We start from the raw sequence: 13,145 nt of genomic DNA on the forward strand, positions 1-13,145 counted from the left end.
TTGGAAGGTAATGGGTGTAGGGAAAAACAAACAGGCATCAAAGTCAGGAAGGCCAGAAGACAGATTACAGGCCAAGAACTCATTCACTCTGTGTATACATGCAAGACACAAAAGAACATACCATTTTGATCCAAATTCCTGCTCGGTATAGAGACATTCAATATAAATAAGCTCCTCAGGGTCAACTGGATGAAGTGAGCCAACTACTATGTTCTGGCGCTTAAGAGAATTAGGGAGCATGAGAAGATGGTGGAATGAGGGGTTTGCCACAGGGAACGTTTCTTGATTTTCATTTGAAGCATTTCTTATAGTTTGGTTTTAAAAATAACTAACAAGAAATAATAAAAGTACATCTCACATCATGAAGCTTCATAGCAACAAAATCAATATAAACAACAAAACATGTTTTTAAAAATTTGCTAAAAGGACAAGACTAGTTTCAGTTTGTACTGATAGAAGATGGAGCCAACTCATATAACCAGGTAACAGCTTGGCTGCACGGTGGGTTTTTTAATGGTGGTCCTCATTTCAGGCAAGGGAAAGACCACTCTGTGGAGAGGCACATTTGTGATAAAGATTTGCATATTTTCAGGCTGCCTTCTGATAATTGTCACCACTTGCCTGATCACATGAATTACTCCGAAAAAAGAACCTTGCTAAAGGGCCAGAATCCACTGTGTGGTATGAATGTAGAATTAGCAAAAAAAAGATAATTGTTTGAACATATTCAGAACCCTGGTATGTCTACTCTGACTGGCTGCCGCTTTTCAAAGTAACTTTTGAAGTGCTGGAAATGAGAGATAAGATTGATGCACAAGTTACCAGGATATCTCGACAGGGATAATAACAATCAGGATGTTGATTCTTGCTCACAGTGTGCCCTCTTGTGGACACTTGGTTCTGTACATATCCATTCATAATTTCAGTAATTGCATTATTTTTTAAAAAAACACTTGTGTGGGGAGGTTTCAATATTTCTTCAAAAGCAACAGAGTGTCCCTTTCCCATTTTACTTTCCTTCTCTCCTAATGATGCAGAAAATCCCTCCCTTTGTTTGCCTTCTTAACCACAAAACTCTCTTATTCAATGGCCAGCAGAATGGCTCGGGAATGGGAAGAAACTGTGGTTGAAATTCCCCTCTATGCAGTGCACAAGGTGGTATTGGGGAAGTCTCCCACTCTTCCCCAGACCTGCAACGGGGAGAGTGGACGTACCACGTACATCACCTTGGAAGAAGAGAATGCGACACATAACAAACCCGTGTGCTTTTAAATTGGCATAAAAATAGCATGCCTCAAAGTGTGTGGCCACATTTACTTTGCTAAAAAGACACTCGTGGGACATATTCAGCAGAGGAAAAGCCTTGATTGTCATTAGATTACCCTTGAGGTCTCAGTATTTGAATTTCAAATTTAATAAGAGTATTTTCCACTTCTGCAATTAGGTGCTCAAGATATTATTGCCCAAAGCTTCCAAGCATGAAAGTGGGGGTGGGGCAGGGAGAAAAGGGTGGGAATAAACAAAAATAAGTAATCGGTACTTTGGCTCTTAAATAAAATTAATATCTGTTTTATTGGAAGATACAGACCAGGCATGTCCAACTCCCAAGAAACTGCAATCTACTCCCAGTATAAAAAACTGGCAGTGACCTACCCATTGTCATTGGAGGGAGGAGGAGTGTGCGTAGGGTAGGTGGATTGCCCAGGGTTACTGAGTTTTTTGGGGGGAAGACTGCACAGTGTTTTTAAGTGTTTCCCCTTAACTTTTTGTACACGATAAAGATCTAGCGATCTACCAGGATCAGCCAGGGATCTACCGGCAGATCGCAATCTACTGGTTGGACATCCCTGATCCAGACTACTGGAATGCATCAATAAATAATTTAGGCAACCTATTCTGGAGAAAATATTCCAGCCTATTTAATGGATATGGAGAGGCATTTTTTGTTTTTTTAAAAAAACTTTGCTTTATCTTTGGCTTTGTTTTTGATCTGCGGCACATGCTCCACAACTGGTAGAGTAAGTTAGTGTTCTATACAGGAGACACTTCTACAGGAAAGCTGCAATTAAGGCAATGTGCTTTACTCCACTTATGACAATGGTGTCACTTCTGCAGCACAATTCTGAACACAAATTGCACTTCTTTCACAGCTTTCCCCACACCCTCATTATTTTGCACAGATTCTTTCCCAGTCTCTCCAACACATACATATTGTTGCAGCAGAATCTAGAAAACTTCTGGCAAAGTCACGACTGCCATTTATCGTGGCCTCTCCAGTATCACCATTCCCCGCCCCGTTTTAAACGCACCAACATTTGAGACTAGTCAAATATTGTTGGATGAACTTTAAGGCTAGGCAATTTAGGGACAGGTGTTCGAGCATGGGTTTATTAAGGCAAACCCCTCCTAGAATGGCCAAACTCTTCCTTGGATGAGATCCAGTTAATCAAAGATTTGGCCAAGCAAGAGCTAAGAACTCTGAGATCATTAGGTTTTGCTAAAATTAAAACAACCCCATGACACAGGTTTCTGGCTCCTGGTCGGAGGGCAAGCTCTTATATGCAGATTTATGCAGATTTATGACGGGAGAGGGTCAGTAGCTGTGACTTTTCCTGTTGCAGTGCTGCAGGGACAGAAGATAGCATATTTCCCCTGCCACAAAGCTGCTATAAGCAGAGGACACCCCCCCCCTTTTAACTCCACGCACTGGCAACTGATCTGTGACAGAGAACTATTTGTTGCTTAAAAGGCAGACATGACCAAAATTCACTCCCATCTTTACATATGATAGCTATGGGCTGGTGATAGGGTTGCCACTCAAAGAGCTCCAAAATAAGGGCTATGTTGTGAGAAAATAACATATTATGTCTGTCAGAAAACACATAGTACTTATTACAGTATACTGGAGGGATGGAAGAGGGGAGAGAAACAAACTGTGCTTTTTATTGACTGGCAACTAACACTATGTATTTCAAAACGAAGGAACCGTTCCTTGAAACAAGCAGCAAGGAGCAAGGACATGGGCTGAAGCTGTAATTTGATGCCGCGGTTCTTCGAAGAAAACATCTCTGGTTGCAGAATGCCAACGTTCTGGGACCTTTTCGCTCTCTATAGTACATATGAGCCAGCTTGTTCTCTTGAGATACATCCTGGGAATGACCGGTGCTGTCTACAACTCATCCCAGGTGGTGTTTGTTGATAAGGCTCCAGTTCCAGGTTTTGCAGTGAGGAAGTTAGTTAATAACTTCATGATGTTCTTTGTATGCTTGGGCAGGCATCACATGTAAAACTGCTGCTGCTGCTGCGTACTTGCTATGCTTAATGAGAAGTTGGAGCATCTGCCTGCTAGCAAGGTACAGAATTTGCAGGTTTGTCAAAATAGTTTTTAAAAGGGACACGGGTGGCGCTGTGGGTTAAACCACAGAGCCTAGGATTTGCCAATCAGAAGGTTGGCGGTTCAAATCCCTGTGACGGGGTGAGCTCTCGTTGCTCGGTCCCTGCTCCTGCCAACCTAGCAGTTCAAAAGCATGTCAAAGTGCAAGTAGATAAATAGGTACCGCTCTGGCGGGAAGGTAAACAGCGCTTCTGTGCGCTGCTCTGGTTCGCCAGATGCGGCTTAGTCATGCTGGCCACATGACCCAGAAGCTGTACGCTGGGTCCCTCAGCCAATAAAGCGAGATGAGCGTCACAACCCCAGAGTCGGCACCTTTACCCAATAGTTTTAGGTTAAACTTAAGGTTGTGGGGAAGAGCTGTAGCTCAATGGTGGAGCATCTATTTTCCACCCCCCCCCCATTTTTTTAAAGAAGGCCCGCAGAAGACCAAAGCTGGGCAAGGCAAGTCCACGTAAGTGTAGCAAGCAGCAACAGAACTGGCCAGATTAAAAGACTGCTGTTTCGCCTTTACTCATCTTTGTTTTGCCCTGATGTGTACACATGGGGCTAAGAAGCCGTCTTAGCTGGATTAAAGAGAGGAAGAAGACAGAAACCTCTGCTCCAACTGGAAGCTTCCAAATACATACTCCAAGCACACCGTACAACATTTTTCTAGGTGTCAAATATTCACCGCACATCAATCCCAGAGACAGCAGGGGTCATGCCAATCTTGCTGGAGTGCAAGGCCTCAGAAGAACAGCAGCGCTCTGTTCAACAACAGAGTGTTTCAGATCACAGTAGGTTTTAGATCAGTGCTGGAGGAAAGAACAGCCTGGGTTACGTGCTCTCTGGCCTAGGCCCTGCCACTTAGCCTTAAATCTTGGCTCCGGTTCCTGTGATGTGTGGTCCCAGATCTTTACATCAGACGAGCAGTTACAAACTAGCTATTGTTACAACTATTTCGCCCTAAGGGACCAGGGCAGGTTTCCACAATTTATAATGCAGTTTCGAAACTTGCAATTAATCACACACAAAAAACACAGGGTGGCTCCCGAAAATACAGTGCGATCATGCCTTATGCACATTTAACTCGCGCGATTTCAACAGCGTTGAGGGCCGCTGACTGAAAAAACTGCAAATTAAATGCAAGCAAGGCGGAGAGATTAAAAGCTCTTTTTGCTGCAGAAAAACTCAGCATAGAGAAAAGGAGCTTTTAAGCTGTCCACCTTGCTTGGGAAACAAGGCCCTCTCAACATGCCAAGTCTGGGATGCTCCCACGAGATTTCAGATGGTCCTGTAAGATCTTGCAAGAGCATCCTCAGGGACCTGACACCAGCTCCAGAATCCCCTGGGTCTGAGTTTTTTTGAGTTTGCACATATATGGAACCCTTGCAAGTGTAAGATGCGATCGTAGTGTATACTTCTTGTGTGTCAAATGCTAGGGTAAGGAGGTGCTTCTGAGGGTGAATGGAACCAAGAGTGCTCCCTTCTGTCGACGTTAGCGCCCAAGGGGGTTTTATGGGAAGGTGGTCTTTTGGCTACTTGCTTGTCAGCCTCTGCGACCCAGCCCTGCTACAGCTGAAAGCACCTCAATCTTGCCTGCTGTCTGCTTCTCTGCATGCACCAGTAAATAGCAGGTGAGTGTTAGGGCCATGATGTTAAAAACCTGAACACTGAACACAAATAAGTATTAACTGGGAAGGAAGCACCGGTCCTTCGCAGCAGGGGGTTTGTCCTCCTGTGGAGCAAAACCCTCAGCTGCCAGGGCATTAAGAAGGGGGCTTTTTAAGTGCTCCCCAACATAAAACGAAACAAAACATCACTGAGACTGGCACCTTACTGGGCTTTTGGAAAGATGGTGGAAGAGCTGTCTGACAGGTCCACAAGCAAACGGACCGCTTCAATTTGTGCGCAAGGGAGGTCTCAACATTTCTAAGGCCAATGCAGTTTCTTGGGTTCAGCTACCTCAGGCTGCAGTCCTCAGCTCGTCTACTCAGAAGAATGTCTCACTGACTTTGATGTGGCTTACTCCTAGGTAAGTGGGGCTAGGGTTGTGGCCTTCGCCCAAGTGCCTTACCGGGAGAAAGAGCCGCTGGGCAGCGCATGGCTTGAATAATTTTTTCCATTCCTGAGCATTTCCCACTGAAAAGGCGATTGGGTAGACATTATATTCAAACTTCTTTGTGTACGAAGGGGGCCATTCCTGTAGCTGAAAAGCACAAGGAGGAAAGTGAGGGGGATTAGAATTCCTGAGAGGCTGTTTTGTGGGAAATGCTATTGCTCTACAAAGTCAAACAAATTAAAACAAAGCTCTTACTCAGGCAGAGCTTTATTGAGGTCTTACTACTAGAAAAGAGTTTATCCGCTCATTAACTTGTGGCTGTCAGAGCATTTCCAAGTGAATCTGCAAGCTTATAATCAAAGATCTAGATTTGGTTGGTGTTTCCTAAGAAAGAAAGAAAGAAAGAAAGAAAGAAAGAAAGAAAGAAAGAAAGAAAGAAAATAGCGCAGGGGACTCACTTTCCTCTCAAATTCAGGTTTCAGGGAATCCTCAGCAAAGATGTGAAATTTGAGTTTCCTGTAGCTAAAGAGAACTGCTGATTTCAGCATGACGAGAGTTTCTTCCAGCCGGTCGCCACATGCTACAACCGCAAGATGCATCCACTGTGGAGATGAGAGCGGGGCTGCAGAATGCTTCTGGTCCTTTGGTCTCCTAAAAAAATATACATTTTAAAAAATGCACTTGACTGAGACAAAAATAATCATCTTTGGAGGTTTTACATTAAATAAGCACAATACTGCAAATATAAAAAGAACCAGAGAACTGTAGAGTTGGAAGGGACCCATAGGGTCATCCATTTCAACGCCTGCAAGGCAGGAATCTCAACTGAAGTATCCATGACAGAGGGCCACCCAACCTCTGCTTAAAAACTTCCAAGGAAGGAGAGTCCACCACTTTCCAAGGGAGCTGTGATCTTAGACTGGATTCGAAGAGAATGCCAGGGTAATTTTAATCATGTGACCTAATCAGTTTTAAGGTGCTAAAATCTTTCCTTTATTATCTTCCATCATCGCAAGTGTTTCCTTATGTACAGCTTGGTTTTAGTTTCAGGTTCAAATAGCAAATTCAGAAATGTAACTCTGGCTGTCAAGTAAGAGTCTGGGTGGCTTCAAATGTTACAGGAAGTGTCGCCGGTGGACTCTCACATCTGGTCAGCAGCCCTTTCTGATTGCAGAGATACGCTTGCAAACATGCAGGCACAAGTTTCCAGGAGATTTTGGAGTGAACTTGCGGAGCTCTTTGCTGAGTGACTCCTGCAACCATGAGAGGAGGAGGACATAACACAAAAACACTGGAACCTTTCTTTTTTTTAAAAAAAATGTATCTTTTTATTAAAGATTTCTTGGTTTACAAAAGTGTGTGCAATGCGTTTTTTCAAGTTACATTTTCTACAGATCAGTTTCATTTGTTGAGACATTAGTGTTACATTAGTAAGAAAAGGGGGGAAGAGGTGGAGGGGTCCATGGTGGGTGGGAGTGGGGTCGGGTGGCAATGTTTCTATTTTACTTATTCTATGTGTGGGGTTTTGTGTCAGCGTCGCTTGTGCAGGTTCTCTTTACTATCGCTTGTGTTCCTTTGGCGGTGAGAGAGGCTGGGGTTGGCCTAGGGCATGGGTTGGCAATCTAAGGCCAGCGGGCCAGATCAGAACCAATTACCTTCTGGATCTGGCCTACGGACGGTCTGGGAATTGCCGTGTGAATCTCCAGCGCGCACATTCTTTCCCTCTCCCTCACACGGCGGCGCCTGCGCCTCCTCCCTCCCTCCTCCTGGCTTCTGCCTGCCCTGCCTAGAGGAGGAAGGGGGCTGGGCTTTGTTGAGCTGCCGTTGGCTGAGTACAATTTTAAGCAGCTGCTCTCCAGAGCCAGCCCTTTCGCACCGCTCATCATCCCTTCGCCGCCGCCAGCCCCTGCCACTTGCAAGACACAGGTAATCAGCCACCAGGGTTCATGGTGCTCTTGCATTCCCCCCCCCCCAAATACAGTATGGCCCCCCACAAGGTCTGAGGGACAGTGGACCGGCCCCCCTGCTGAAAAAGTTTGCTGACCCCTGGCCTAGGGTGTGGTTGTTTGTTTGTGATTGGCTGTGGTGTACTCTGTTTTCATGTGTGAGTGGGGTGGGTGGGTGTTTTTGAATCAGGTTAGCCATATTGATTTGTATGCTGCCGGTGGATTCTTGTCTTGTTGGGCTGTGTACGTGATAAAAAGGAGCCATACCGGGGTGAAGGTGTCTTCTTCCATTTGACCCTGTGTCAGTTTCAGTTTATTGGTTAGTTTTTCTAATATGACTGTTTCCCATACTATTTGGTACCATTGGTCCATGCTTACCCCCACTGGAACTTTCCGACTTGCATCCTACTTATTTGATTCCCTATGCCTCAAGAGTAGTCATTTGTTCACCCCAATCCTCACTCTGCCAACAACTCAGTTCTCAAAATTACTACTTGTTCGCTCCACAGATTAGCTACCCATCGTTTACTCATGAATAACAAGATGTGACAAATGACTGAGCAGCTGAGATAAAACCATCCCTGTAATGGGGGCAACCTGTAAGTGGGCAAGAGGGGAAGAAAGAACAGGTGCATTGTGCGAAAAGAGAATGTGGGAACTCTTAAGAAACTATCCCTAAAAGAAAGTGAATGTAAACGTCAGTGTTCAGAAGAAAGGTTTCTAATACAGTGGTGCCTTGCAAGACGAAATTAATCCGTTCCGTGAGGCTCTTCGTATAGCGGTTTTTTCGTCTTGCGAAGCAAGCCCATTGACAGCTTAGCGGATTAGCACTATTAGCAGTTTAGCGGCTTTTAGCGATCAGCTGTTAAGCGGCTTATCAGCGGATCAGCTGATAAGCAGCTTAGCGATTTAGGAAAAGGGGGGGGAAAGGGGGAAAACCCGCAGGAACTCGCAAGACGTTTTTGTCTTGCGAAGCAAGCCCATAGGGAAATTCGTTTTGCGAAGCGCCTCCAAAACGGAAAACCCTTTCGTCTAGCGGGTTTTCCGTCTTGAGAGGCGTTTGTCTTGCGGGGCACCACTGTATGCCCAGCGTAGCTACTTCTTCCATCGCTTTCTATCACACTTCCCTCCTCCCTCATATCCTCTCTGTTACCTCTGTGCTACTTACAAAGGCTTCCTCCTGCTCCACACCACCATTTTCTCCAAAATTCAAAATTACGTGGAAATGCAAAGAGCGATCATGCTCTTTGGAACTATGTTATGCAAAACAACGTCATCCATCTGCACAATTTATTCTCAACACAGAATCATGGCTCCCTTGGTGCAAGGATATAAACAGTCCAGCAACTAGGGTACTTCATTTGTAAGCGGAATGGATCCCCCCTTCTCCCACCCACCCCCAACAAAACTAAAATGAAGTCTGCATGCAATAGCTGCTGCTCTGTATTGCAACATAAATCTTCTCGCGCCTTAAGGGACACAAGCGTTTGCTACCTGACTGGTTCAAGAATGCAATATATTTCATTAATTGCTGAAAAGTCCACGGGCTTTTGTCTTAATTAAAGCTCAATTTCTTGCAGTGGATAAATAATGGCACACTACACTTATGCAAATAGTATTTACTTTCCAGCCAATTAGTGCAAAACCCGCTGAATTATTAAAGTGCAAAATTGGCTGCTTGCATGGATTGTGCTCCTTCCCCTTTCTTATGGCACTGCTTTTTGCCTACTTCTCCTATGCTTACTCTTAATTGCATCATTAAATCAAGCTGTACACAGAAAATGAAAGCTTTGATATAGCTCGCCCCTGCATGCCACAATCGAAGCAGGTAGAAAATTCAAGCTGTTCATTACCTTGATGTTACGATGTTAAGAGTGTTTTCGTGCCACCAATGCAGCCCTTAAGCACGGACACTAACGCTATGCATAGCCTTGAATAATCAAAGGTGGCATCCCAGCACAATGAACTCCTGGAAAATACTACTTTTTGTTTTGGCCCTGGGAAAGAAAAACCCACACTGATCTCAATAGGCTGCATCAGGGAAGAAAGGTTTAAATCATTTACATTAATTTTTAGGACACACCTTTTTTCTGTAATTTTAAGTTACCTTAAAACATTTTTGTGTACTGCTGTGTTTTAATTGTTGTAACTCATCCTAGGACCTTAGAGTATAAGGTTGGTAATAAAACGTAATAAATAATAACTATCCCCTTTCCACCTGCTGTGATTCTGAAAATTACCTGCACTCCCACGCCCACTGATGCTATTTAGTTTGGTCCAGTCTGGAACAAAATAACTATGTGCATCACTGAGAAACTACCCCTGGCATCTTCCCAGAGTGGAAATGTGCTTCCTTCTGCTCCTGAAGTACTAGAAGGTGGAAAGGGGGTTTCTTGTCTTCCTGGCCACAGGTTCTTTGGGTCTGGTGCCACAGAGCTGGCATTGGAGCCAACTTCAGCCCTGAAGGCTTGCCAGGGCTGGGAGTTGTAGAGCTTTGCTTCCTTTTAAACAACTAATGGAGAAAGCAGCGGGACTCTTACTAGAAGTACAGTGGTGCCTCTGGTTACGTACTTAATTCGTTCCAGAGGTCCATTCTTAACCTGAAACTGTTCTTAACCTGAAGCACCACTTTAGCTAATGGGGCCTCCTGCTGCTGCCGTGCCGCCATCGTGCGATTTCTGTTCTCATCCTGAAGCAAAGTTCTTAACCTGAAGCACTATTTCTGGGTTAGCAGAGTCTGTAACCTGAAGCGTATGTAACCCGAGGTACCACTGTACAGGTGAAAAGGATCTCGTTTCAGGAGTCAACAGGTGATAAGCCTGGTGGACCACAAGATTAACATGAGTCCACAGTGTGATGCAGCAGGGGGGAAAGCCAATGCTATTCTAGGCTGCACCAACTGAAGTTTAGTGTCTAGATCAAAGAAAAAACAAAAAAATTCCTTCCAGTAGCACCTTAAAGACCAACTAAGTCAGTTCTTGGTATGAGCTTTCGTGTGCATGCACACTTCTTCAGATACACTGAAACAGATCAAAGAAAGTCACAGTACCACTCTATTTTGCCTTGGTCGGACCACACCTGGAATACTCTGTCCAATTCTGGGCACCACAATTTAAGGAGGATAATGGCAAGCTGGATTTAAGGAGGATAATGGCAAACTGGACAGTAAGAGCTGTTCGACAGTGGAATTTGCTGCCAAGGAGTGTGGTGGAGTCTCCTTCTTTGGAGGTCTTTAAGCAGAGGCTTGAGAACCATATGTCAGGAGTGCTCTGATGGTGTTTCCTGCTTGGCAGGGGGTTGGACTTGATGGCCCTTGTGGTCTCTTCCAACTCTATGATTCTAAGATTCTATGATTCTATGATTTTATGCAGAGCAGGACATCCAAGATGATCAGGGGTCTGGAAACCAAACCTTATGAGGAACGGTTGAGGGAATTGGGTATGTTTAGGCTGGAAAAAAGGAGACAGAGAGGAGATACAACAGCCATCTTCAAATATCTCAAGGGTTGTCACATAGAAGGGGGAACAAACTTCTTTTCTCCTGTTCTGGAGGATAGAGCTCGAACCAATGGCTTCAAGTTACAAGAAAGGAGATTCCAAGTAAACTTTAGGAAGAACTTTATGATGGTAAGAGCTGTTTGACAGTTGAACGGACTCCCTTGGGAGGTTGTGGACTCTCCTTCCTTGGAGGTTTTTAAGCAGAGGTTGGATGGCCATATGTCATGAATGCTTTAGCTGAGATTCCTGCAATGCTGGGGACTGGACTATTTGACCCTTGGGGTCCCCTTCCATCTCTACAATTCCATGACTCTATGATTCTTTGATTCTAGCAAGGAAAAGTCAATTTACAGTGCAACAATGCACCGAAAGGCAGAAATTACAGAATACAAAAAATACTGCAAACAGTGCAGCTTTCCGTGAAGCACAAAGCAACCAACACTCCACCAGGCTTGCCATTTCTCCTAAAACAGAAGAAGATGAGTTGTAAAAGATAAAGGGAAGTGGGATGGATGGGAGAGAAGCTGTAAGGAACGGACTTGTAACAGAGGGAGGGTACAGATACTGGGAGTGCTGGAGAGAAAAACCAGAGGGTGGCAGACAGGGGCAGAGAGAGGATGATCTGGAGAGATAATGGGAGAGAGAAGATAAAGACAAAGCTGTTCCACCCACAAAGCTGCCTTTGTCAGCCTCAACAAAGCCGCCTTTCTTGGCACTCCATGTTTCTTGTGTCAGGGCTGGGTGGGCTGGAGGGGGATTCCCTGGAATTCACCCTCAGAGGACTTCACAGGGCAGCGCGCAAGCTCTCCACCGCCTCATTTATTTTTGCAAGGCAAGCTTTGGTGCTAAGCCAGGGAAGATCAGAAAAGGTTGCTAAAATTAGGTTCTAAGAACTGTTATGGGTTTAATTTATGCCCCCTTCCCAAACATGATTTCTGGTATAGCTAGCTTGACTGAGGTGTGGCAAAACTGAGAACAACTGAAAATGAACTTAACCAGGGGATGAGTAATCAATCACCCTCTTTTGTAAACGCATTTGCTGACTTTTAAGACACTGTGAAATTAGTTCCCACCACACGTGACGATACATCGATCAGAAGCCTATCTGTTTGGCTAGCTATATGAAGCCGAAATGCAGCAGTTACAAAATACCACAACAAACAGCAACAGCTCCCAACTCTGCCGTCCACGAAAGATGTAGCACAAAGCAGCCAATGCCGCTCTGCATATCTCACAAGAAACAAAACTAAACCACTTCACCAAATCAGAACACACACACAAAAAAATACTAAGGGCTCCCCTTAGCAACTACAAAACACAGTAACAACTTTGAAATTTAACATGCACTTGCTACAGACTAGCAGTACTTCTAACACAGTGGTGGCCAAACCTGGCCCTCCAGCTGTTTTGGGACAACAATTCCCATCATCCCTGGCCACTGGTCCTGTTAGCTAGGGATGATGGGAGTTGGTAGTCCAAAAAGAGCTGGAGGGCCAAGTTTGGCCACCACTGCTAACACAACAAACAGTATTTACTGGCCACAGCACACACACACATCACAAATAGCACCTTCAAGGGCAAATACAATAGCACTTAGGGGAGTGATTTACGGCAGGAAACCAAGTATAGGCCTCTGACTGAGGGCATGGCATTGGATTAGGCCAGGCATAGGCAAACTCAGCCTTCCAGATGTTTTCGGACTACAATTCCCATCATCCCTGACCACTGGTCCTGTTAGCTAGGGATGATGGGAGTTGTAGTCCCAAAACATCTGGAGGGCCGAGTTTGCCTATGCCTGGATTAGGCTCCCTGGTCTGATTTGGTTTCAAAATAAAAGTGAAAAGGCTAAGCACACTTTTTTTGAAAGCACGATTAACAAAGCATGTACAGTGGTACCTCTGGATACGAACGGGATCTGTTCTGGAGCCCCATTCGCATCCTGAAGTGAACGCAACCCGCGATTTGCTGCTTCCACGCATGACATCATTTTGACCGTCTGCGCATGTGCGAGCGGCAAAACCCAGAAGTAACACATTCCATTACTTCCGGGTCACTGCGGAACGCAACCTGAAAAAGCTCAACCTGAAGCAACTTCAACCTGAGTTGAAACATGACAAACTATGACTGTAGTTTGTCACCAAAACAACAAAGAGTTAAGCAGGAAGTATTGAGACTTGTCCACACCTGAGTTTATTGTGTGTTTGCAGCACTTTGCATTCCAAATTAAATTGCACTGCCCACATAATGTTACCCTCTGAGCAATACCA

At 44.9% G+C, this 13,145-nt stretch overlaps 1 protein-coding gene across 2 annotated transcripts in view; it reads right to left on the reverse strand.

The window, feature by feature from the left end:
• Positions 1–13,145, reverse strand: part of GXYLT2 (glucoside xylosyltransferase 2) — a 32,459-nt gene that overhangs the window by 8,949 nt on the left and 10,365 nt on the right. Inside the window, exons 2-3 of one of the 2 annotated variants that reach the window (XM_081853522.1) lie at positions 5,894–6,086; positions 5,451–5,582 (exon numbers count right to left, since the gene is read on the reverse strand). In XM_081853522.1, the coding sequence (XP_081709648.1) occupies positions 5,451–5,582; positions 5,894–6,086 (325 nt within the window). The remainder of the gene's footprint in view (positions 1–5,450; positions 5,583–5,893; positions 6,087–13,145) is intronic. The other variant, XM_081853523.1, reaches the window with a different exon arrangement.

Source organism: Podarcis erhardii (genome assembly GCF_964252035.2).
Source record: "Podarcis erhardii genome assembly, chromosome: 2".
Lineage (NCBI taxonomy): Eukaryota > Metazoa > Chordata > Lepidosauria > Squamata > Lacertidae > Podarcis > Podarcis erhardii.